The sequence below is a fragment of the Somniosus microcephalus genome, unplaced genomic scaffold (genome assembly GCF_052327205.1).
Source record: "Somniosus microcephalus isolate GS21.2 unplaced genomic scaffold, FLI_Smic_1.0 unresolved_chr4, whole genome shotgun sequence".
Taxonomy (NCBI): domain Eukaryota; kingdom Metazoa; phylum Chordata; class Chondrichthyes; order Squaliformes; family Somniosidae; genus Somniosus; species Somniosus microcephalus.
Genome location: NW_028225182.1, coordinates 43,581,504 through 43,606,528, shown reverse-complemented (window position 1 = coordinate 43,606,528; position 25,025 = coordinate 43,581,504). Strand labels below are relative to the sequence as shown.

The window sequence follows — 25,025 nt, the reverse complement described above, 5'->3', positions numbered from 1 at the left end:
ATGAGTAACATAAGAGCAGAGCAGGCCTTGAGGCAGAAGGAGGTCCTTAGCTCACCTCAACACATCTCTTGGTAACGTCGCAAAGCGCCTCATGCAGAGGGCTACATTTTCGCAACCCCCCGACCCGCTCAGAGTTCCTTGCGCCAAGAATTCATTGGCCGATACCAGGGGATGGTCGCCCCACCCCCTCAGAGCTAACGAGGGGAGGGGAAATCAGCCAGGGTTCCCACTCCATCCAGGGCCGCCTCCCCTCCCCCTCCCCCCCCCCACCCCCCCGCCTTGCGGGTAAGTGACATGTGTCAGCATCGAGCGAGATCAGAAACATAGAAACAAAGAAGATAGGAGCAGGTGTAGGCCATTCGGCCCCTCGAGCCTGCTCCGCCATTCAATGCGATCATGGCTGATCATCCAAATTCAGTACCCTGTCCCTGCCTTCTCCCCATATCCCTTGATCCCTTTAGCCTTAAGAAATATATCCAACTCCTTCTTGAATATATTTAATGAATTGGCCTCTACTGCCTTCTGTGGTAGAGAATTCCACAGGTTCACCACTCTCTGGGTGAAGAAATTCCTCCTCATTTCTGTCCTAAAAGGCCTACCCCTTATCCTTAGACTGTGACCCCTGGTTCTGGACACCCCGACCATCGGGAACATCCTCCCTGCATCTAGTCTGTCCAGTCCTGCCAGTATTTTATAAGTTTCAATGAGATCCCCTCTCATTCTTCTAACTCCAATGAGTATAAGCCCAATCGACCCAATCTCTCCTCATACGTCATTCCTGCCATCCCAGGTATCAGCCTGGTGAATCTTCTCTGAACTCCTTCCATGGCAAGAACATCCTTCCTCAGGGTCGGGCTCGGCTGTAATGCCCCCCATGGTCGACAGCTCTTCTTCCAATAGTGACCCGTCCACCTGAACAGGGCAGATCAGTTTTTACCAAGTATTACAAGGTATTTACTGCACAGAAACAGGCCATTCGGCCCAACTAATCCATGCTGGTGTTTATGCTCCCAACGAACCTCCTCCCACCCCTCTTTTTGAGGATGTAACTGGTAAAATAGATAAGGGAGAACCAGTGGATGTGGTGTATTTGGACTTTCAGAAGGCTTTCGATAAGGTCCCACATAAGAGATTAGCATGCAAAATTAAGGCACATGGGATTGGGGCCAAGGTATTGACTTGGATAGAGAACTGGTTGGCAGACAGAAAGCAAAGAGTTGGAATAAACGGGTCATTTTCCAAGTGGCAGGCAGTGACTAGTGGGGTACCGCAAGGATCGGTCCTAGGACCCCAGCTGTTCACAATATATATTAATGATCTGGGCGAGGGAATTGGATGTAATATCTCCAAATTTGCAGACGACACAAAGCTGGGTGGGAAGGTATGCTGTGAGGAGGATGTCGTGAAACTCCAGTACGATTTGGACAGGTTGGGTGATTGGGCAGAAACATGGCAAATGCACTATAATGTGGATAAATGTGAGGTTATCTACTTTGGTGGCAAAAACAGGAAGGCAGATTATTATTTGAATGGCAATAGATTGGGAGAAGGGGAAGTGCAAAGAGACCTGGGTGTTCTTGTGCACCAGTCGCTGAAGGTAAGCATGCAGGTGCAGCAGGCGGTTAAGAAGGCAAATGGTATGTTGGCCTTCGTAGCAAGAGGGTTCGAGTACAGGAACAAGGATGTCTTGCTACAGCTGTACAGGGCCTTGGTGAGACCACACCTTGAGTATTGTGTGCAGTTTTGGTCGCCTTACCTGAGGAAGGACATTCTTGCCATGGAGGGAGTGCAGCGAAGATTCACCAGACTGATACCTGGGATGGCAGGAATGACGTATGAGGAGAGATTGTGTCGATTGGGCTTATACTCACTGGAGTTTAGAAGATTGAGAGGGGATCTCATCGAAACCTATAAAATTCTGTCAGGCCTGGACAGACTAGATGCAGGAAGGATGTTTCTGATGGCCGGGGAGTCCAGAACCAGGGGTCATAGTCTAAGGGTAAGGGGTAAGCCATTTAGGACTGAAATGAGGAGGAATTTCTTCACCCAGAGAGTGGTGAACCTGTGGAATTCTCTACCACAGAGGGCGGTGGAGACCAGTTCATTAAATATATTCAAGACGGAGTTGGATATATTTCTTAAGGCTAAAGGGATCAAGGGATATGGGGAGAAGGCAGGGACAGGGGACTGAATGTGAATGATCAGCCATGATCTCATTGAATGGCGGAGCAGGCTTGAGGGGCCGAATGGCCTACTCCTGCTCCTATCATCTATGTTTCTATGTTTCATCTCACCACATCAACGTAACCTTCTATTCCTTTCTCCCTCATACGTTTATCTCGCTTCCTCTTAACTGCATCTCTGCTATTCACCTCAACCACTCCCTGTGGCAGCGAGCTCCACATTCTCACCACTCTCTGGGTAAAGAAGTTACTCCTGAATGCCCTATTGGATTTATTAGTGACTATCTTAATTTTAAGGCCCCTAGTTCTGGTGGAAATATCTTGTTTACATCTACCCTAACAAACCCCTTCATCATTTTAAAGCCCTCTATCAGGTCACCCCTCAGCCTTCTCCCTGCCTGTTCAATCTTTCCTGGTATCATTCTAGTAAAACTTTTTTGCACCTTCTCCAGTGCCTCGATATCCTTTCTATAATAATTAACATCTCACCCGAAAGACGGCACCTGCGACAGTGCGGCACTCCCTCCGTGCTGCACTGGGAGCGTCAGCCTGGATTATGTGGTTGGAGTCCTGAGGTGGGACTTGAACCCACGACCTACTGACTCAGAGGCGAGAGTGCGATCCACCAAGAGGCAGAGAGGGAAATTGAAACAGAGATAGTGAGATAAAGGAAGTGAGAGGGAAGCAGGAGTCACACACCACTGAGGGAGGAGGATAGTAAGATTTACGCAGCGAGTTATGCCTGAAAGGGCGGTGGAAGCAGATTCAAGAGTAACTTTCAAAAGGGAATTGGATAAATACTTGAAAAGGAAAAATTTGTAGGGCTCTGGGGAAAGAGCAGGGGGGGAGTGGGACTAATTGGAGAGCTCTCTCAAAGAGCCGGAACAGGCACGATGGGCCGAATGGCCTCCTTCTGCGCTGTATCATTCTATGAAAGAGAGCGAGAGATAGAGAGAACTAGGCAGATACCCACTGATAATAAACATCCAAAAACGAGCACTAAACTTCCTAAATCACCTCAAATCTAGCTCCCCAGACACCCTTCATTTCAAAGCCTTTCAGACCCAAGAGCTAAACCCAGAAAAGAGTCCCCTGAGTCAGCTGCTACTGAAACTAAGTACTCAGCCGGACCCTGACCAGCCCCAGACCAACACAGCCGTCCAAACACCAATCCGAGTGAACCAAATCATTAAACAATGCAAAGAAACCTACCTGGAACATTGGAACAAAATAACCGAAAGCCAAAGCAGATTAGAATGTTACCGGGCCCTAAAAAGAGAATATAAACTGGCAGACTACCTCACGACCATCAGAGACACAAAACAGAGACAGACCCTCACCAGGTACAGACTAAGCGACCACCAACTGGAAATTGAAAAAGGCAGATACAAGAAATCCTGGCAGCCTAGAGAGAATAGAATATGCGATCAATGTCTGGCCGGCGAGGTTGAAACAGAAATGCATTTCCTCCTAAAATGCGAAAAATTCAACACATCAAGAAACATATTATTCAACAAGCTAAGCCAAACAACCCCAGATTTCAAGGAATTGGATGACCTGTCAAAATTGAGATTAGTCCTGGGAGAAGGAGACAGACCATACCTTGGGGCCAAATATGTAACAACATGTCACAACCTGAGGACTGTTTAAAATTAAGACTGTTTAAAATTAATATTGAACGTACCAAATGAAGTACAAAGACTGTTTAAAATTAATATTGTTTAAAAGTAATATTGTATGTACCCAACAAATGTCAAATCGATTGACACCTACAGAATGTTTGAAAATGTACCTTTTTGCTATGTAAACTTTGGCAATATGGTTCTCTGTAAACTTTCATGCCAATAAAGCATTTGAATTTGAATTTGAATTTGAAATTTGAGTGAGATAGAAAGAAAGAGGTAGATAGAAAGAGAGCGAGAAATAGAGAGATAGAGTTAGAGAGAGAGGGAGAAAGAGGTAGAGAGAAAGAGAGCGAGAAATAGAGAGATAGAGTTAGAGAGAGAGGGAGAAAGAGGTAGAGAGAAAGAGAGCGAGAAATAGAGAGATAGAGTTAGAGAGAGAGGGAGAAAGAGGTAGATAGAAAGAGAGAAAGAGAGCGAGAAATAGTGAGAAAGAATTGAAAGAGATTGATAAAGGGTGATAAGGAAAGAGATAGAGAGATAGCAAAAGAAAGAGAAAGTAAGAGATAGAATGAGCAAGAGAGTAAGAGAGATAGAAAGAGGTAGATAGAAAGAGAAAGAGAGAAAGTAAAGCGAGAGATTGGTAAAGAAATTGGGAGAGTTAGAGAGATAGGTAGGGAGAGAGGGAAAGAGTAGAAAGAGAGATTAACAAAGAGAGATAGAGCAATAGATAGGGAGAGAGGGAAAGCGAAAGGAGATATAGAGAGAGGGACAGGGGAAACAGAGAGAGAAAAGTGCTCAATGAAAATGCAAATCCACTGGACGGAGGCTGCAGTGCCTGGTCTGATTGATGTCTGTGGAGGAGAAAGATAGAGAGAGGAGGGGAGCGCCTCCGCACTCATTGTCCAAGATACAGACCAAAGCTTTGAAGAGGTAATGAAGGTTTGAATGGGTTTTGATTTTTCGAAGTGGCGGGGGGGGGGGGGGGGGGGGGGGTGGGGGAGCTCATCTGTATTCAGGATCCATCGGCTCCGGGTTATATTTGGGAGAGATACGGTCTCCTGAGGCTGGTGACTCACCCACTGCAAACCTCTCTGTGCGTCAGTACTGCTACACGTAGAGGGGGGGCAATTGAAAGGTCTTCACAACATTAATTGCACCAGCTTATGGGAATAGACAGAAAGTGAGAGAGAATTTCTAATGCACCTCAATGCAGCAGGGCTTTGAATGCAAGATGCGGACCACCCCTCAGGGTATAGTTTCCCTCTTTGCAAAATAAATCAAAACTCTTCCACCTCAAATGTTTTTTTTAAAGACGAGGGAGACGGATTCGCGGGTTGCAAGGCGTGTGAATTACATTGAAACTGAGCCGATCAAAAATAGCAATTGCACACACACACACACACACCCCGTATAAAGCAAGAATTGAAACCGACCGGGGCAATTGTTTCGGTCACGTTTTGCAAAATTGATTGAAATGCATCCATTCAATTGCAACCCGTCAGCCCTGAGCTCCTGCCCCCCTCCCCCTGATAGCAGTGGCTGGGTGGGCAAATTCTGCTTGCAAAATATAGATTATGTCCCCCCCCCCCCCCACTCCTCCCCACCACGCCCTGAAAATATGACACAGCCACTGGGGACCCCCTTTCAGCTATTGAGACATTTATGGGGACTCCAACCTCTGCACATAAGAACATAAGAAATAGGAGCAGGAGTAGGCCATCCGGCCCCTCGAGCCCACTCCACTATTCAATAGCATAGTGGTTAGCACTGTTGCCTCACAGCGCCAGGGACCCGGGTTCGAATCCGGCCTCGGGCGACTGTCTGTGTGGAGTTTGCACATTCTCCCCGTGTTTGCGTGGGTTTCCTCCGGGTGCTCCGGTTTCCTCCCACAGTCCAAAGATGTGCGGGTTAGGTTGATTGGCCATGATAAAAATTGGCCCTTAGTGTTAGGGGGAATTAAATACGTGGGGTTACGGGGTTACGGGGATAGAGCTTGGCTGGGATGGCTGTCGGTGTAGGGACCGGGTGCTAGGGTTTGGATGATCAGCCATGATCTCGTTGAATGGCGGAGCAGGCTCGAAGGGCCGAATGGCCTACTCCTGCTCCTATCTTCTATGTTTCTATGTAACTCCACTTTCCCGCCCGCTCCCCATAACCCTTGACTCCCCCGTAGCTCAAATATTGACACGCTTCCAGTGACGCCTCCATAAATACTTCCAGGATCCCCCCCCCCACCCTGAATAGAATGCATTTAAAGGGAAGCTAGATAAACGCATGAGGGAGGAAGGAGTGGAAGGTTACGTTGATGGGGTTGAGATGAAGAGGGGTGGGAGGAGGCTCATGTGGAGCAGAAACACCGGCACAGAAGGGATATGAGGATCGGGCGGGAAATTGGAGTTGAGGTAGAAGATCAACCATGAGCTTGTTGAATGGCGGAGCAGGCTCGAGGGGCCGAATGGCCTGTTTCTCTGCTGTAAATTCTAATGTAATACAACGCATTCCTGGGGACCCCTTGCAAACCCTGACACATTTAAAGGGATCCCCTGCAAATACTAATATACTCCAGGGGGGAGCCATTTAACGGAGACACTGGCCCAAGTTAGATGAGCGGGTGAACGCCCCGGGCGAGAGGAATGTGGCGCTGACCCGTTGAGTGTGTCCGTTTATATAGCGCCTTTCACCACCTCAGGACGTGACGTCCCAAAGCGCTTCACAGCCAATGAAGTACTTTCGAAGTGTTGCAATGTAGGAAACGCAGCAGCCAAGTTGCGCACAGCAAGCTCCCACAAACTTCTTAGGCAGTCCCTCGGAACCGAGGATGACTTGCTTCCACACTAAAAATGAGTTCTCAGGTGACTGATGAGTCCAATGCGGGACCTACAGTCTCTGTCACAGGTGGGGCAGACGGTGGTTGAAGTGGGTGGGGTGCTTGGGTTGACGTGCGCCCCTTGCGCTGCATGCGCTTGGCTTCCGCTTGCTCCCGGCGAAGAGACTCGAGGTGTTCGGCGCCTTCCTGGATGCTTCGCCTCCACTTTGTGCGGTCTTGGGCCAGGGATTCCCAGGTGTCGGTGGGGGATGTTGCACTTTTTCAAGGAGGATTTGAGGGTGTCCTTGAAGCGTTTCCTCTGCCCACCTGGGGCTGTCTTGCCATGTCGGAGCTCTGAGTAGAGCGCTTGTTTTGGGAGTCTCGTATCGGGCATGCGGACAATGTGGTCCATCGGAGCTGATCAAGCGTGGTCAAAGCTTCGATGCTGGGGATGTTGGCCTGAGCGAGAACACTGACGTTGGTGCACCTATCCTGCCAATGGATTTGCAGGATCTTGCGGAGGCAGCGTTGGTGGTACCTCTCCCGTGCTTTGAGGTGCCTGCGTATATGGTCCATGTCTCTGAGACATATGGGAGGGCGGATATCACTACTGCTCTGTAGACCATGAGCTTGGTGCTGCTTGGCCCACAAACAGCAATGTGATAATGACCGGATAATCATTTTTTAGTTGAGGGATAGATATTGGCCCCTGGACACCGAGGAGAACTCCCCTGCTCTTCTACGAAATAGTGGCCGTGGGATCTTTTTCGTCCACCTGAGAGGGCAGACGGGGCCTCGCCTTAATGTCTCATCTGAAAGACAGCACCTCCGACAATGAAATGTCAGCCTGGATGGATGGGGTGCACAGTGGTTCCTCAACCCCATTCTAGCCGGCTTCCAGTCCTCCAATACCTTAAACTTAAAATCACTCATCATTGTGTTTAAATCCGTCCATGGCCTCGTTAATGAAATGTTGGCCTGTATCACAAGGGGACTGGAGTACGGCCGAGACGGTCCGGTGCTGAGCGCGCTCTCCCTGCTTCGGGCGGCCAGCTCTCGCCGCTCGATCCCGCAACCGGAGCGAAGTGCTCGGCGAGTCGGGCAGAGGCAGCGCAGCGCGACAAGCAGCAGCAGCAGCCACGCCGACCCGCTGGAGCACGTCGGCCGGCAGCTCCTCGGCGGGAAGGAATTCCGACTGGGAGGAGGGGAGCCGAGCATGGCGGCCAGAGGCCGGACCGTGAGAGGGAGAAGCAGGCCCCGGGCCGTCGGACCGTGGAGCCGGCGACGGTGAGGAGGAGGCCGCGGCGACCGGGGCATTCACATCCCGATGATGTGTTCGGCGAGTCGGGCGGAGGCAGCGCAGCGCAACGAGTAACAGCAGCAGCCACGACAACCCGTTGCAGCACGTCGGCCGGCAGCTCCTTGGCGGGAAGCTCGCAGTCCGACTGGGAGGAGGGGAGCCGGGCATGGCAGCCAGAGGTCGGATCGTGAGCGGGAAAGCAGGCCACCACTTGGAGCCGGCAACAGTGAGGAGGGGGCCGCGGTGACGAGGAGGATGAAGCGGCTGAGGGACATCGTGCTCCCACTGCCACGGGAAGCCATTGTATTGACTTTCTGAACGCGGCGCTGTATGTATAGCTGACGCGTCCCAACGGGGAGTAAGCATTCTATTGTAATTGTACTTGTACTGGTTACACATGGCAAATAAAATTGAATTGAATTGAACTAAGGGACGGAGCTATGCTACAGTTGTATAAAGTTTTGGTCAGACCCCATCTGAAGTCACTGCGTTCAGTTCTGGGCTCCGCACCACAGGAAGGATATACTGGCCTTGGAGGGAGAGCAGCGTAGATTCACCAGAATGATACCGGGGCTAAAAGGGTTAAATTCCGAGGACAGATTGCACAGACTGGGCTTGTATTCCTTCGAGTTTAGAAGATTAAGGGGTGATCTAATCGAGGTATTTAAGATAATTAAAGGGTTATGACGTAATAAAGACTCACTACGCACTTGGTTGAACATAAAGCAAGGCTTTAATCGACTTGTAACAAAACATGGAGGTCTAGTTAGTAGTCACTAGCTTCCTCTTTCCAGATTGTCTCCGGTCAAGCTGGGCCCACGCCCGAGTATTTATACTCCTCGGGCGCCGCCCTCAGCTGGCCGTTCAGTAGTACTTCCTGAGTTACTTCTTGTAGAAGTTGCGATTTATGACAGGTTAGATAGGGTAGGATGGATGAGATAGAGAGAAACTATTTCCTCTGGTGGGGAGAGTCCAGAACAAGTCCTTAAAATTAGAGCCAGGCCGTTCAGGGGTGATGTCAGGAAGCACGTCTTCACACAAAGGGTACTGGGAATCTGGAACTCTCTCCCCCAAGATGCTGTTGAGGCTGGGGGTCAGTTGAAAATTTCAAGTTCAGAGATAGATTTTTGTTGGGTAAAGGTATGAAGGGATATGGAGCAAAAGGCAGGTAAATGGAGTTGAGGTCACAGATCAGCCACGATCTAGTCCAATGGTGGGACAGGCTCGAGGGGCTGAATGGCCTCCACTTGTTCTATGTTCCCTCCCTATCTCTTCAGCACTACAACCCCACCCCTCTTCCAAATTCTCGGCTCCTCTAACTCTGGCCGCTTGTGCAGCCCCCCCACCTCCACCTCTTCTTGTCTGATTTCTGCTCCCGTGAAGCGCCTTGGGACATTATGCTATGTGAAAGGCGCTGTATAAATGCGTTATGAGCACAAAAGTCTAGGCTGACGCTCCCAGTGCCAGTACTGAGGGAGTGCCGCACTGTCGGAGGTGCCGTCTCTCGGATGAGCCGTTGAACCGAGGCCCCGTCTGCTCTCTCAGGTGGACGTAAAAAAATCCCACGGCCACTATTTCAAAGAAGAGCAGGGGGGGAGTTCTCCCCGGCGTCCTGGGGTCAATATTTATCCCTCAATCGACATCACTGAAAAAACAGATTATCTGGTCATGATTACACATTGCTGTTTGTGGGAGCTTGCTGTGCGCAAATTGGCTGCTGCGTTTCCTACATTACAACAGTGAGTGACTCCACTTCAAACAGTACTTCATTGGCTGTAAAGCGCTTTGAGATGTCCGGTGGTCGTGGAAGGCGCTATATAAATGCAAGTCTTTCTTTTTAGCATTTCAAATGGTTGGCATAGAAATACACGGAAACTGACAAGGCAGAGGGATTATGAATAATTAACAGCAGAACATAGCCATGGGACAATGGACAGGATGAGGGACACAATCCACAAAAAGCAAAGATCAAAATCCCGGAATCGCGCGAGATGAAAACAGATCTTTGATTTATTCGCTCGCCATGAGCTGGGAGCATTAACCATTAACCCATCCCAGTGACGCTGATCTGTTGCAACAGGTCTGTCGGCACTTTGTAAAGGATTACTGCGCCGAAATTAACTCCGAAACTGACCCAGATGCACAGGGCTTCCTCTGCCAGAGTAGCTGCGCACTCCGTGCCTGGGCAAGATCATCCCTGCCCGTCAGAGCTGTAAACAGATGAGTCATGGGTCCAAGGTCTGATTAGAATACAGAAGAGCCCCAGGAATGAGATTGTGCGAGGTCCCTGATCGGACGTGAGATGCATTGTGTGTTGTGTCTGGTGTCTGTCTCACTCTACAGTCCCTGTGTCTGGTGTCTGTCTCACTCTACAGCCCCTTTGTCTGGTGTCTGTCTCACTCTACAGTCCCTTTGTCTGGTGTCTGTCTCACTCTACAGTCCCTTTGTCTGGTGTCTGTCTCACTCTACAGCCCCTTTGTCTGGTGTCTGTCTCACTCTACAGCCCCTGTGTCTGGTGTTAGTCTCGCTCTACAGCCCGTGTTTGCTGTCTCTGGGATCTGGAGTCTGTCTCACTCCCCAGCCACTGCGTCTGGTGTCTGTCTGCAGCCCCTGTGTGGTAGGTCTGGGGTCTGTCTCACTCTACAGCCACTGTGTCTGATGTCTGTCTCGCTCTACAGCCCCTGTGGGTTGGGTCTAGGGTCTGTCTCCATCTACAGCCACTGTGTCTGGTGTCTGTCTCGCTCTACAGCCCGTGTTTGCTGTCTCTGGGGTCTGGAGTCTGTCTCACTCCTCAGCCACTGCGTCTGGTGTTTGTCTGCAGCCCCTGTGTGGTAGGTCTGGAGTCTGTCTCACTCCGCAGCAACTGGGGTCTGGGGTCTGGAGTCTGTCTCACTCCCCAGCCACTGCGTCTGGTGTCTGTCTGCAGCCCCTGTGTGGTAGGTCTGGGGTCTGTCTCACTCTACAGCCACTGTGTCTGGTGTCTGTCTTGCTCTACAGCCCCTGTGGGTTGGGTCTGGGGTCTGTCTCTCTCCCCAGCCCCTGAGGTCTGGGTATCTGGGGACTCGGGTCTGTCTCACTCCCCAGCCCCTGAGGTCTGGGGTCTGGGGACTCGGGTCTGTCTCACTCCACAGCCCCTGAGGTCTGGGGTCTGGGGCCTCGGGTCTGTCTCACTCCCCAGCCCCTGAGGTCTGGGGTCTGGAGTCTGTCTCACTCCCCAGCCCCTGCATCTGGTGTTTGTCTACAGCCCCTGTGTGTTGGGTCTGGGGTCTGTCTCACTCCCCAGCTCCTGATGTCTGGGGTCTGTCTCACTCCCCAGCCCCTGGGGTCCGGGGACTGGTGTCTGTCTCACTCCCCAGCTGCTGGGGTTTAGGGTCTGTCTACAGCCCCTGTCTGTTGGGTCTGCTGTCTGTCTCACTCTACAGTCCCTGTGTCTGGTGTCTGACTCACTCTACAGCCCCTGTGTGTTGGGTCTGGGGTCTGTCTCAATCTACAGCCACTGAGTCTGGTGTCTGTCTCACTCTACAGCCACTGTGTCTGGTGTCTGACTCACTCTACAGCCCCTGTGTGATGGGTCTGGTGTCTGTCTCACTCTACAGCCACTGTGTCTGGTGTCTGACTCACTCTACAGCCATTGTGTGTTGGGTCTGGGATCTGTCTCTCTCCCCAGCCACTGTGTCTGAGGTCTGGGGTCTGTCTCACTCCCCAGCCCCTGAGGTCTGGGGTCTGGGGACTCGGGTCTGTCTCACTCCCCAGCCCCTGAGGTCTGGGGTCTGGAGTCTGTCTCACTCCCCAGCCCCTGCACCTGGTGTTTGTCTACAGCCCCTGTGTGTTGGGTCTGGGGTCTGTCTCACTCCCCAGCTCCTGATGTCTGGGGTCTGTCTCACTCCCCAGCCCCTGAGGTCTGGGGTCTGGGGACTGGTGTCTGTCTCACTCCCCAGCTGCTGGGGTTTAGGGTCTGTCTACAGCCCCTGTCTTTTGGGTCTGCTGTCTGTCTCACTCGACAGTCCCTGTGTCTGGTGTCTGACTCACTCTACAGCCCCTGTGTGATGGGTCTGGTGTCTGTCTCACTCTACAGCCACTGTGTCTGGTGTCTGCCTCACTCTACAGCCATTGTGTGTTGGGTCTGGGATCTGTCTCTCTCCCCAGCCACTGTGTCTGAGGTCTGGGGTCTGTCTCAATCTACAGCCCCTGCGTCTGGTGTCTGTCTACAGCCTCTGTGTGTTGGGTCTGGGGTCGGTCTCACTCCCCAGCTCCTGAGGTCTGGGGTCTGGAGACTGTCTCACTCCCCAGTCCCTGCGTCTGGTGTATGTCTACAGCCCCTGTATGTTGGGTCTGGGGTCTGTCTCACTCCCCAGCCCCTGTGTCTGGTGTCTGTCTCACTCTATAGCCCCTGTGTGCTGTCTCTGGAGTCTGGGGTCTGTCTCACTCCCCAGCCCCTGTGTCTGGCGTCTGTCTCGCTCTATAGCCCCTGTGTGCTGTCTCTGGAGTCTGGGGTCTGTCTCACTCCCCAGCCCCTGGGGTTTGGGGTCTGTCTACAGCCCCGTGTGTTGGGTCTAGGGTCTGTCTCACTCCCCAGCCCCTGAGGTCTGGGGACTGGGGTCTGTCTCACTCTACAACCACTGTGTCTGGTGTCTGTCTCGCTCTGTAGCCCCTGTGTGCTGTCTCTGGAGTTTGGGGTCTGTCTCACTCCCCAGCCCCTGAGGTCTGGGAACTGGGGTCTGTCTCACTCTACAGCCACTGTGTCTGGTGTCTGTCTCGCTCTATAGCCCCTGTGTGCTGTCTCTGGAGTCTGGGGTCTGTCTCACTCCCCAGCCCCTGGGGTTTGGGGTCTGTCTACAGCCCCGTGTGTTGGGTCTAGGGTCTGTCTCACTCCCCAGCCCCTGAGGTCTGGGAACTGGGGTCTGCCTCACTCTACAGCCACTGTGTCTGGTGTCTGTCTCACTCTACAGCCCCTGTGTGCTGTCTCTGGAGTCTGGGGTCTGTCTCGCTCCCCAGCCCCTGAGGTCTGGGGTCTTGGGACTGGTATCTGTCTCACTCCCCAGCTCCTGGGATTTAGGGTCTGTCTACAGCCCCTGTGTGTTGGGTCTAGGGTCTGTCTCACTCTACAGCCACTGTGTCTGGTGTCTGTCTCGCTCTATAGCCCCTGTGTGCTGAGACTGGAGTCTGGAGTCTGTCTCACTCCCCAGCTCCCCTTTTATTGGAACTGTTGCCCTCTTTATATGTTCCATGTAAACAGCGCTATTTCTCTCCTTCTCTGTGCAAAGGTTAATGCAAGTCTGTGTTGGAAATAATGTTTGTTGTATTTTCCATAAAGGTCACCATGTGATTAAAATAAAGACTGGCACATCCCATAAATTTCACATTTATTGTGCTGAACTTTATCTTAAAGCATGTCTGTTTTTAATGATTTGATTAGAAGCCCATGCAGCACATTAAACACCCACTTCCTCCACCACCACCGACACACCGTGGCTGCAGTATGTACTATTCAAAGGATCATCCCCGCTCCTCTTCGGATAGTGCTGTGGAATCTTTCACGTCCATCTGAGAGGGCAGATGGGGCTCTTGGTTTAACATCTCATCCGAAAGACGGCACCTCCGACACTGCAGCACTCCCTCAATGGTAGGCACTGGGAGTATCAGCCTAGTCAAGTTCCATGGGGCGGGACTTGAACCCACGACCTATCTGACTCAAAGGCGAGGGTTCGGCCCACTGAGCCATGGCCAGAGTAGAGAGATCAAGGGGAAGGGTTGGCAGGGTGTGACGGAGAGCGGAGGAGGCCGTGGGTATTGTAGTGTATGTACCTTTAAGGGGAGAACTACTTTTTACAGCTCCTGTATACTGTAGTACCGGCAGTGACCACACCTGTATATAATAATAATAATTCAACGTTATTGTCATTGTACAATGCACAAGTACATGAACAATGAAATGTGATCTTGCAAGCTCCCATGAGTCCAGTACAAATAACATTAACATTAAACGTAAATAGCACCATCCTGGGAGAAGCAAAGCTGCTGCGTCTGTGCGCGCTGCCTTTCCATTTCCACCATTCCTCCTGTCTGACAATCTTCAGCCCAACGCCCAGGCCTGCTCACCAGCCGCCCCTCCCGGGGCTCCTTCCGTGACCTTCTCACCAACCGCCCCTCCTCGGGGCTTCTTCCGTGCCTGGTCTTCCCTGATGGTCACCCCTCCAGGTACTTAACCAGGCCTGGCTCTAGCTTAGCTTCCAAGCCTTGCCAGTGACCCTGTCCCTAGTCCCATATAACCCTGAGTAGGGATCTGTACAGTTAGTTTTAGCGTAACCCTCATCCAGTAAACACCTGTTGATTGTTCTCTGCAGTCTCTTGTCTAGTTATTGAAGGACGCACAACATCAAAATACACGGATTTAACAGGTATGGCAAAGGGAAAGAGGACAGAGCCCGCAGTGAGTTTATCGGGAGCAGAACCTCAGCGTGAACCAGTGAGTGTTCTTCCGAGACTCTTCCAGGATGGGGTTCAAATGGACCGGACCCCTCTTCAAAATGACTGAACTAGGGGAGAGCACTGGATCATGAAGGGTTAAAATCATGAAGGGTTTTGATGGAGTAAATAAGGAGAATCTGTTTCCAACGGCTGAGGGGTCGATAACCAGAGGGCACAGATATAAGGGCAGCACGGTGGCATAGTGGTTAGCACTGTTGCCTCACAGCGCCAGGGACCCGGGTTCGAATCTGGCCTCGGGCGACTGTCTGTGTGGAGTTTGCACATTCTCCCCGTGTTTGCGTGGGGGTGCTCCGGTTTCCTCCCACAGTCCAAAGATGTGCGGGGTTAGGTTGATTGGCCATGATAAAAATTGACCCTTAGTGTTAGGGGCATTAAATACGTGGGGTTACGGGGGTAGGGTGGGATATGTGTTGGTGTAGGCTCGATGGGCCGAAATGGCCTCTATCTGTACTGTGTGATTTCTGTGATAAGGTGACTGGCATAAGAACCAGCAGCAACATGAGGAAAATCTTTTTTACGCAGTGAGTGGTGAGGATTTGGAACGCGCTGCCTGATAGGGTGGTGGATACAGATTCAATAGTAGCCTTCGAAAGGGAATTGGATAAATACTTGAAGGAGAAAAAATTGCAGGGATATGAAGAAAGAACGGGGGAGTGGGACTGACTGGATCGCTCTTCAAAAGAGCCGGTGCAGACTCGACGGGCCAAATGGCCTCCTCCCGCGCTGTGCTATTCAATGATTCTGGTAAAGCTGACTCAAGCATGAAATAAGCAGCCACTTTCTAACACTCAGCTCCTGAAACCCAGCCAACCCTCTCCCACATATCACCTTGGAACAACGGCAGCCTTAGTCGTGGCTGACTAGCATAAATCCTTTTTATAAAGTGTTTACTGTTATTTGTTTTCTGTTAAGGTTGGTCTGCTGAGTGGATGACTCACCGGAGCTGTGGTACAGAGATAGGCATATTTTCAGTCCCTGTTTCCCGAACTGCGGGATCGTGCGGGATGCTTTTTTTGGTCATGTAGTGAACGAATTTATAATTGATAGCCCTGAGCGACTAATTTTCTTCCCTCCCGCCAGTCGTCTCTCGCGAGCATTACGACGTGCAAGATGAGGGAGAACAGTCAAGCCATCATGATCCTCATCTTATTTGGATCAATACTTCAAGGGGAAAAATTGACAGGGCTATGGGGAAAGAGCGGGGGGAGGGGCGCGGGGAGTGGGACTAATTGGGTCGCTCTGCCAAAGAGCCGGCACAGGCACGATGGGCTGAATGGCCTCCTTGGAGGTGGTGCAACGAAGGTTCACTAGATTGATTCCTGGGACACAAAGCTGGGTGGGCGTGTGTGCTGTGAGGAGGATGCCGAGAAACTCCAGGATGATTTGGACAGGTTGGGTGATTGGGCAAAAGCATGGCAGATGCAATATAATGTGGATAAAATGTGAGGTTATCCACTTTGGTGGCAAAAACAGGAAGGCAGATTATTATCTGAATGGCAATAGATTGGGAGAAGGGGAAGTGCAACGAGACCTGGGTGTCCTTGTGCACCAGTCGCTGAAGGTAAGCATGCAGGTGCAGCAGGCGGTTAAGAAGGCAAATGGTCTGTTGGCCTTCGTAGCGAGAGGGTTTGAGTACAGGAACAAGGATGTCTTGCTGCAGTTATACAGGGCCTTGGTGAGACCACATCTTGAGTATTGTGTGCAGTTTTGGTCACCTTATCTGAGGAAGGATGTTCTTGCCATGGAGGGAGTTCAGCGAAGATTCACCAGACTGATACCTGGGATGGCAGGAATGACGTATGAGGAGAGAGTGGGTCGATTGGGCTTATACTCGCTGGAGTTTAGAAGAATGAGAGGGGAATCTCATTGAAACTTATAAAATTCTAACAGGACTGGACAGACTTGATGCAGGAAGGATGTTCCCGATGGTCGGGGAGCCCAGAACCAGGGGTCACAGTCTAAGGATAAGGGGTAGGCCATTTAGGACAAAAATGAGGAGGAATTTCTTCACCCAGAGTGGTGAACCTGTGGAATTCTCTACCACAGAAGGCAGTAGAGGCCAATTCATTAAATATATTCAAGAAGGAGTTGGATATATTTCTTAAGGCTAAAGGGATCAAGGGATATGGGGAGAAAGCAGGGACCGGGTACTGAACTTGGATGATCAGCCATGATCGCATTGAATGGCGGAGCAGGCTCGAGGGGCCGAATGGCCTACTCCTGCTCCTATCTTCTATGTTTCTATGGATGAGAGGGCTGTCCTATGAGGAGAGATTGTGTAGAATGGGCCTGTACTCTCTGGAGTTTAGAAGAATGAGAGATGATCTCATTGAAACATATAAGATTCTGAAGGGGATTGACAGGGTCGATGCTGAGAGGTTGTTTCCCCCTGGCTAGAGTGTCTAGAACTAGGGGGCATAGTCTCAGGATAAGGGGTCGGCCATTTAAGACTGAGATGAGGAAGAATTTCTTCATTCAGAGGGTTGTGAATCTTTGGAATTCTCTGCCCCAGAGGGCTGTGAATGCTGAGTCTTTGAGTGTATTCAAGGCTGAGATCGATAGATTTTTGGACTCTAGGGGAATCAAGGGATATGGGGATCGGGCGGGAAAGTGGAATTGAGGTCGATGATCAGCCATGATCTTACTGAATGGCGGAGCAGGCTCGAGGGGCCGTATGGCCGACTCCTGCTCTTACTCCTTATGTTCTGTGCTGTATCATTCTTTGACACCGGGTAACTCTCCAATTGTCCCCATCACTATGTCTAACTGCCCCTTTGTGGTATTGTACTGGTTAAATTTCTGGACTAATAATCTAGAGAGCGTGACTTTGAATTTAGTTTAAAAACAAATATGAAAGTTAAAAAAAAACTAGTTTCAATTCAAGTGAAGCTGTCGGAATGGGGTAAAAACCTAACTGTTTACTGTCCTTTAGGGAAGGAAGCCTGTCATCTTTACTTGGTCTGGGCCTGTCTGTGACTCCAGTCCCCACACCAACATGGTTGACTCTTAATTGCCTTCTGAAGTGGCCTAGCAAGCCACTCTACGTAGAAGGCCCACCACCACCTTCTCAGTGCTACTAGAGATAGGCAATAAATTAGCCCGCTTGATTGGCACCCCATCCACCACCTTAAACACTCACTCCCTCCACCACTGGCGTACCGTGGCTGCAGTGTGTACCGTCTACAAGATGCACTGCAGCAACTCGCCAAGGCTTCTTCGGCAGCACCTCCCAAACCCCCGACCTCTACTACCTTGAAGGACAAGAGCAGCAGGCGCATGGGAACACCGCCACCTCCAAGTTCCCCTCCCAAGTCACACACACCATCCTGACTTGGACGTATATCGCAGTTCCTTCATCGTCACTGGGTCAAAATCCTGGAACTCCCCCCCCCGACAGCACTGTGGGAGTACCTTCACCACACGGACTGCAGCGGTTCAAGAAGGCGACTCACCACCACCTTCTCGAGGGCAATTAGGGAACGGGCAATAAATGCTGGCCCTGCCAGCGACGCCCACATCCCAGGAACGAATTTAAAAATGCCAGCCTCGCCAACAACACCCGTATCCTGAGAACGATGTTTATTTAAATCTCTCTTTCCAGCAAATATGGCAAATATTATGGTCTCCGTGTTATAAAAAGGACTGGAGAAGGTGCAAAACAGATTTAAAAGTATGATACTACAACTGAGATGTTAGAACTATCAGGAAAGGCTGAACAGGCGGGGGCTCTTTTCTCTAGAAAAGACAAGGCTGAGGGGTGACCTGATAGAAATCATTAAAAATTGTGAAGGGGTTCGATAGGGTAGACATAGAGGAGATGTTTCTACTTGTGGGGGCGTCGCAGGGGCCGTAAATATAAGCTAGTCACCAATAAATCCAATCGGGAATTCAGGAGAAACGTCTTTACCCAGAGAGAGTGGTGAGAATGTGGAACTCGCTCCCGCAGGGAGTGGTTGAGGCGAATAACAGAGATGCATTCAAGGGGAAGCTGTATAAACACACAAGGGAGAAAGGAATAGAAGGTTAAGTTGATGTGGTGAGAGGAAGAAGGGGTGGGAGGAGGCTCGTGTGGAGCATCGATGCTGGTAGGGACACAATGGTCTGTTTCTGTGCTGCAGATTCTGTGTAAAAACAATCGGGACGCTTGCCGAGATTTGACACACGGCCAGCTGCTTCGCAGGGCCGACAGATGGAGAAGTTCACAGAGTGAGCAAATATTCGCAGCACACAGCAAGTGTTGGCCAAACAAGTCGAGGGTCCCTCATTGCGCGCCGCGCGGGCAAGTGCCAGCTGCTCTGGTTGTTATGGCAACCGGCTATTGGTGAGCAGCGACCAGAGAGAGTGTCGGGGCTGGTAATGGAACCAGCTGGCGAGCTTCTCGCCTCCAGCTCAGTGAAGACCCCCCCCCCCGCCCCCCCCGCCCCCCGCTTACCTCCGCCACGACTATCTCGGCCCAGTTTTTCATTTCTCTCCCGAAGGTCCCGGCTCTTGCTGAGACCCCAGTCCTGCAGGAACGTTAGGAACAGGAGGAGGTCATTCAGCCCCTCGAGCCTGCTGCGCCATTCAGTTAGAACACGGCTGATCTGTACCTCAACCCCATTCTTTTTCATACGGCCTCCCTTACCTAACAAAATTCTATCAGTCTCGAAAGCTCCAGTTGACTCCCAGCATCCACAGCCTTTTGGGAGGAGAGAGTTCCCGATTTCCACCACTCTTTGTGTGAAGAAGTGCATCCTGACATCACCCCTGACTGAACGGCCTCGTTCTAATCTTAAGATTATGCCCCCTTGTTCTGGACTTCCCCACCAGAGGAAATAGTTTCTCTCGATCTACCTTATCGAATCTTTTAATCAACTTAAACACCTTGATTAGATCACCCGTTAATCTTCTATACTCAAGTGACTACAGGCCCAGTCTATACAACCTGCCTGGGGTTTACGTTCCAATGGGGCTCAATTTACGCTCTTATGCCTGTATGTTTTCCCGGAACTTATCATTTTCAGGAAAGGCTCTTTATCCTTGTTTTCAAATCGCTCCCCTTCCCTCACCCCTCCCTATCTCTGTAACCTCCTCCAGCCCTACAACCCTCTGAGATCTCTGCTCTCTTCCGATTCTGGCCTCTTTCGCAACCCCGATTTTCTTCGCTCCACCATTGGTGGCCGTGCCTTCAGCTGCCAAGGCGCTAAACTCTGGAATTCCCTCCCTAAACCGCTCCGCCTCTCTACCTCTCTTTCCTCCTTTAAGACGCTCCTTAAAGCCTACCTCTTTGACCAAGCTTTTGGTCCTCTGTCCTAATGTCTCCTTTTGTGGCTCAGTGCTAAGTTTTGCTTGGTAGCGCTCCTGCGAAGCGCCATGGGAGGTTTTACTATGTTAAAGGCACTATATAAATGCAAGTTGTTGTTGTTGGCTGTTGTGTCTCAAGGGGTTTTATACCCTTACCTATATAACAATTAAGAAGGACTCCGGGGTGGAGAGTTTAGTTAACGGCCATTTTATTTACAATGTGCTTCTTCACTCAATGCACTACATTTCTCATAGTGCATTGCAAATCACCACTACGGTATCCCATGTGGGACAATTCTAATACACATTCAAAATACACAACATATTCCTCCCCCTTAAAATAGAATGTCCACAAAACAGAATAACTGAAAATGACTATAACTTTGGAAGAGAGGGTAGACTGCCTCTACATTCCGCTAACCCTGGGGATTATTCTGCCCCATGCACACCGGTTAGCACTAACTGTAACTAAGGCGCTCTGGAGGCTGCCTTTCTCTTTGGGGGTAATGCCTAGTCTCAGGAGCACGCTCTGGCTGGCTCTCCCGTGACCCTGCAGGCGTGGCTTCCTCCCTCGATGGCACAAGAGTGGATGGTGCCACCGTCTCAGGGTCGGACGACCAGCCCCTGCTGGAGCCCCCAGCAGGTCCTTGATCCTCTGTTTCTTGGGTTACCTGTGGCGACTGTCTTGGCAGTCTATATGCTGTCTCCATGTTCGGTCATCTCCGGTGCGGACTCGGTATGAAACGGGGCCCGTCTTTTGAATGACCGTAGCCGGGACCCACCGCTCCGGGGTGGTGTAGTTACGCACGAGGACTTTGTCCCCCACCACAAAGTGTCGTTCTTTGGACCTCTGAGCTCGTCTGCTGACTTGATCCTGCTGATTGGCGTGCACCACTGCTTCTGTGGACGTTGGCCTCAGCAGGTCAAGGCGTGTCCGTAGCTGCCTTCCCATGAGTAGGTAAGCAGGAGATTGTAAAGTCTGTGGGTTGTGCAGTTAATAAATACACAGACTTCAGAAGTAACAAACAAACAGGTCTTTACTATTCGAAGGTCCGGGCGAATCTGCTCCAGCAATCCTGCTACAACACTTATATACTGGTGTGGTCACTATCGGTATTACAGTATACAGAAGCCAAACAAATAGTGCCACACCTAAAGTAGTTCCCTTAAAGGTGAACGGTTACATTCAATAGTTCCCTTAAAGATAGACGGGTACATACACTACAATCCTCCCTTTTTAGCTTATTACTTACAGAGTCCCCGTTAAACATACATATCTTCAACTTCCTATAAAACAAATTACAGATATAATCTCGGTGGAGTCAATGTCATATAAAACAATTTACAAATATAATCTCGGTGGAAACAGTTCACAGGTTCAGTCTCTGCGGAAACAGTTCATAGATTCAGTCTCTGATCTTGACTCATTCCGAACAACATTTCTTTGGTGTAGCCGGTTCACCTGGCTAGCGTGACTCCTCCATAGCCTTTTTCTTGACGTAACAGCTTGAACTTTCGTCCTGTTGAACCAGCAGTGCGGACTTTTACAACCAACTGGCTGTCTTGACATTTTCCAGTTTTTCAACTAATTTAGCTCCTTTCGTAATGTCCCGCCTGGAATGGTAGAAGTGCTAATATTTTAGACAGTTATTATCTTCTGCTTCTTCTTTTTCTTTTCTGCCTTTTTGAAACTCTCGGAGCTCCTTTCTCGGCTGCCAGCTGTAGCGCCACCAACTCTCTATGTTCCTTAGACCTTAAGTGCTTCATCCGGATTTCAGCACTTTAAGAGTTTTCATCACAAGCTGGGCAGACCACATCCTCGTAATATTCAGTGTCACTCAACAGGTCATGGTAATATTCGGGTTCGTCCTGAGTTAGGCCAGTGAGAGAGACTTCTTCTTCCTCCTCACCCGTCTGGACGTTAGCTGACGGTGGTTCCTTCCCTAAACATCTTTCTTGAAAAGCCTTCTTCATGCATTCATATTCATCCCGCTCTTCCTGGGTTATCTGCCATTCCTTCACGACGGACCTCATTTGTGAGTTCAATACCTTCCTTTCCATCGGTAATTGCGTTATCAGGCTATTTAACCCTTCTACTGAAGTAACGGTTTCCACATTCTTCTGTTCACCTTGACGTGATTCCATGTACTTTTGGCATCCTTGTAAAATTTGTGTTGCCACCTCAGCTATCTCCGTGACTTTTGAGAGCTCCGAACTCGTTCCCCCTGAAGATTGAAGCTCGTGTTCAGATTGTTCCCCTTGCAGAGTCTTGTCCTTCAGCATATGAAGGAGTTGGCTGACCGTTAACTCTTCCCTGGGAACATGGTGGATCAGAGTCTTCTCCATTTCATCCACCTCTTTCTCCAATACTTCCACCTTACGTTCCTCTTGAACTTTGGCTTTCAGCGCTCGGAAAAGTTGCGCCCTGATGCTCTCTAGTTCATGTTCAGGGACCATTCTTACAGTGTCCTGTTCTTCCACTGAAAGGATTCCCAGTTGAATCTGTTCTTCAAGTTGTTGAACCTCGGTCATTGCCGCCTCATATTTGTCTTGGGTGTCCTTCAATGTTTTTATAAGTTCTTGGACATCCTGTCTTTCATGCTCTGCCATGATTTTCACCTCTAATTTCTCATCTATGGATGGAGCTTCTATCGATGAGTCTGTCTTGGCCTTGAGCTCATCAAGAATTTCCTGCAGCCTTTGGACTTCTTGCTCATGTTCAACCTTTAGTTGTTCATATGCTTCTACTGAAACTAGCTTTTCGGAGGCTGCCGAGTTAACCCCCTCCAGAATTGTAGCCTGGGCCTGTTCATACTGTTCTTTCAACTTCTCACACTCTGCTTGTAAGGAGTCGTAGAGAAGAACTGGAATAAAATCCTGGCTCCCTGAAGATTCCTCTTCCTTTGGTTCATTCTGTAAATATTCTAGTTCCTGAACAGCATCAGGGGAATGTGATTGGTATTTGACCACGATGGCTCTATGGTCGCTCTCTGCTTGAGCTAGCTGTCTCTGTAGTCTTTCCAGGTTCTCCCATTCGGTGTCCCAGAACTTTTCCATATTTTTCATCTCTTGTACGAGACGGTCACTCAACTGTTCTAATTGTTGTCGTACTTTGACATAAGTTTGCGTCCGAGCTCGGTGTTCTTCCGTCATGGATGAATCCTTTGCTTGAACAGGCTCAGAATTCTCTGTCAACCTGGAGTTCTGCTCTGCAGCTTTATTCTTCTTGGTACCATAAGTCCTTCTGCATGTCTTCGTTTTCTTTCCCATCGTCGGCAAGTCCCTTTTAGCCTTGTCTTCCATATTCGACTTGGTCTTATCATCATCCATTTCAGAATCTGAGCTAATAGCTTGCACCGAGTCCTCCCTCATTATGGCTTTTAGGTAATGCCATTCCATGTCTATTTTCTTAATCCACTCCCGTCCTAGAAGTGGTGGTCCTCCCTCAGGTAATACATACAAGTTCATTCTTGGGTGTTCTTTACCCCTATCTCTCACCTTGACTCTTATTTTCCCCACGGGGTATACGTTATGCCCCGTGTATGTCTGTAATACGAACTTGGTATTTCTTAAAGGTATGTGAGAGAATAGCCGGTGGTAGTCCCTTCGGTTGATGACTGATAGAGCTGATCCAGTGTCCAGCTCCATTCTTACTTGGACTCCAGCTATTTTTAGTATGACCCAGATGGCCTGTAGATCCGTTTCTTTACCCACATTGTGGATTCTCAGACTACCCAGCTCCTGGTTGTTTGGGTCTGAGTCTGAATTCTGTTCGTCTGAACTCTTCTCAGCCACCTTGTGTACCTTGTTGTACTTTTCTTGTGGTGGCTTCCTTTGATTATTGGTCTTTTTCCCGGACCGGCATACCTTCGCGATGTGACCCAGTTTGCCACATTTCCTACACTCTTGGTTCTTAAAACAGCATTGATTCTGGTCATGCGTTGTCTTCCCACAACGGTAGCATTTTGTTGTGCTTGAAGTAATTTGGTCCACCCCGAGTGCCGCCGCCTTTAGTTGCATTTCCGCCGTTCCTTTCGCTGCGGCTTCGTGCGATGCAGCTATAAGGACAGCCCTGTCCAGTGTGAGGTCGTTCTCTTCCAGTAGTCGCTTCTGCGTCCCTTCTTTGGACAATCCGCATACAAACTTGTCCCGCAGCGCTTCTGTCAGATTCCCTCCGAACTGGCAGTATTTCGCTAGCCTACGCAGTTCGACCAAGTATTCCGCATTGCTTTCGTCTTTCTTCTGCGTTCTTGCGTAGAATTTGAATCGTTCAGCCAGCATCAGCGGTGTGGGGTTCAAGTGGTCCTTCAGCACAGCCACAATCTCTTCGAAGGTCTGATCCGCTGGTTTATTTGGTGCTATTAGATGCTTCAAGAGCCCGTATGTTTTTGCCCCCATCGAGTTTAGCAATGTTATCGCCTTGTCGTCTTCCTCTATTTTGTTGGCTTCGCAATAGATCTCTATGCGTTCCACGTACGTGGCCCAGTCTTCTATTTCAGAATCAAAGTCGTTAATATTCCCTCGCTTAGGCATCTTTCTTCCCTTGGGAGCAGCACCAGTATTTCTTTAAGTATTCTTATTTATTTGTTTGTTTCTAAGATGGCGGTTTTCCCGCAAAATCGGCGGTTTCCCGCTCTTTCCTTCTCTCCCCGCCCACTTCAATGGCGGTATGTCAATCAAGATGGCGGTTTTCCCGCGAAAATGCCGGTTTCCCGCTCTTCCTTTCTCGCCCCGCCCACTTTAATGGCGGTTTCCCGCTTCTGGCGTCTTCTCCGCCTAATGGCGGCTTCCCGCGCTTCTTCCCGGTGGAAGGGGTACGCTTCCCCCACAGCGGACAGGTTCAGCCGCTGGCTGGCTACCACACAGCTCCCCTTACTCGGCTATGTCTTTTCCTCCCGCCCGCACGGCTCTACCGGCGCTGGGTACACCCCGTTAACGGAGGACAGTTCAGCCGCTGGACTGGCTCTCGCGCAGTCTCTCTCTCCGTACCCGGCTCTGTCGCTCTCTCACCCGCACGTTCGGTGCTACTGGCCCTGGGTACCCCGTTGGTGGAGAACAGCTCAGCCGCTGGACTGGCTCTCGCGCAGTCTCTCACCCCGTTTTCGGCTGTGTCTCTCACCCACTCCCGCACGTTCGGTTTTGCCGGCTCTGAGTACCCCGTTGGTGGAGAACAGCTCAGCCGCTGGACTGGCTCCTCGCAGTCTCTCTCTCCGCACCCGGCTCTCACCCGCACGGTTCCCGTTCGCCTCCCCAGCCCTCTCGCAGACCGGTGTTTCCCTCCCCGGCTGCGGCTGGGTTTCTCTTCCCGCGCCTACTCGCAGGCTCAGCGCTTTGTGGCT

At 50.4% G+C, this 25,025-nt stretch overlaps 1 protein-coding gene across 1 annotated transcript in view; it reads left to right on the top strand.

Moving 5' to 3' along the window:
• Positions 1-4,593: 4,593 nt before the first annotated feature.
• LOC147090648 (histidine N-acetyltransferase-like) overlaps positions 4,594-25,025 on the top strand; it is a 74,681-nt gene continuing 54,249 nt past the window's right edge. The window contains exon 1 of the mRNA XM_085977413.1: positions 4,594-4,738. Within this exon, the coding sequence (XP_085833539.1) occupies positions 4,656-4,738 (83 nt within the window). The 5' untranslated portion in view covers positions 4,594-4,655. The remainder of the gene's footprint in view (positions 4,739-25,025) is intronic.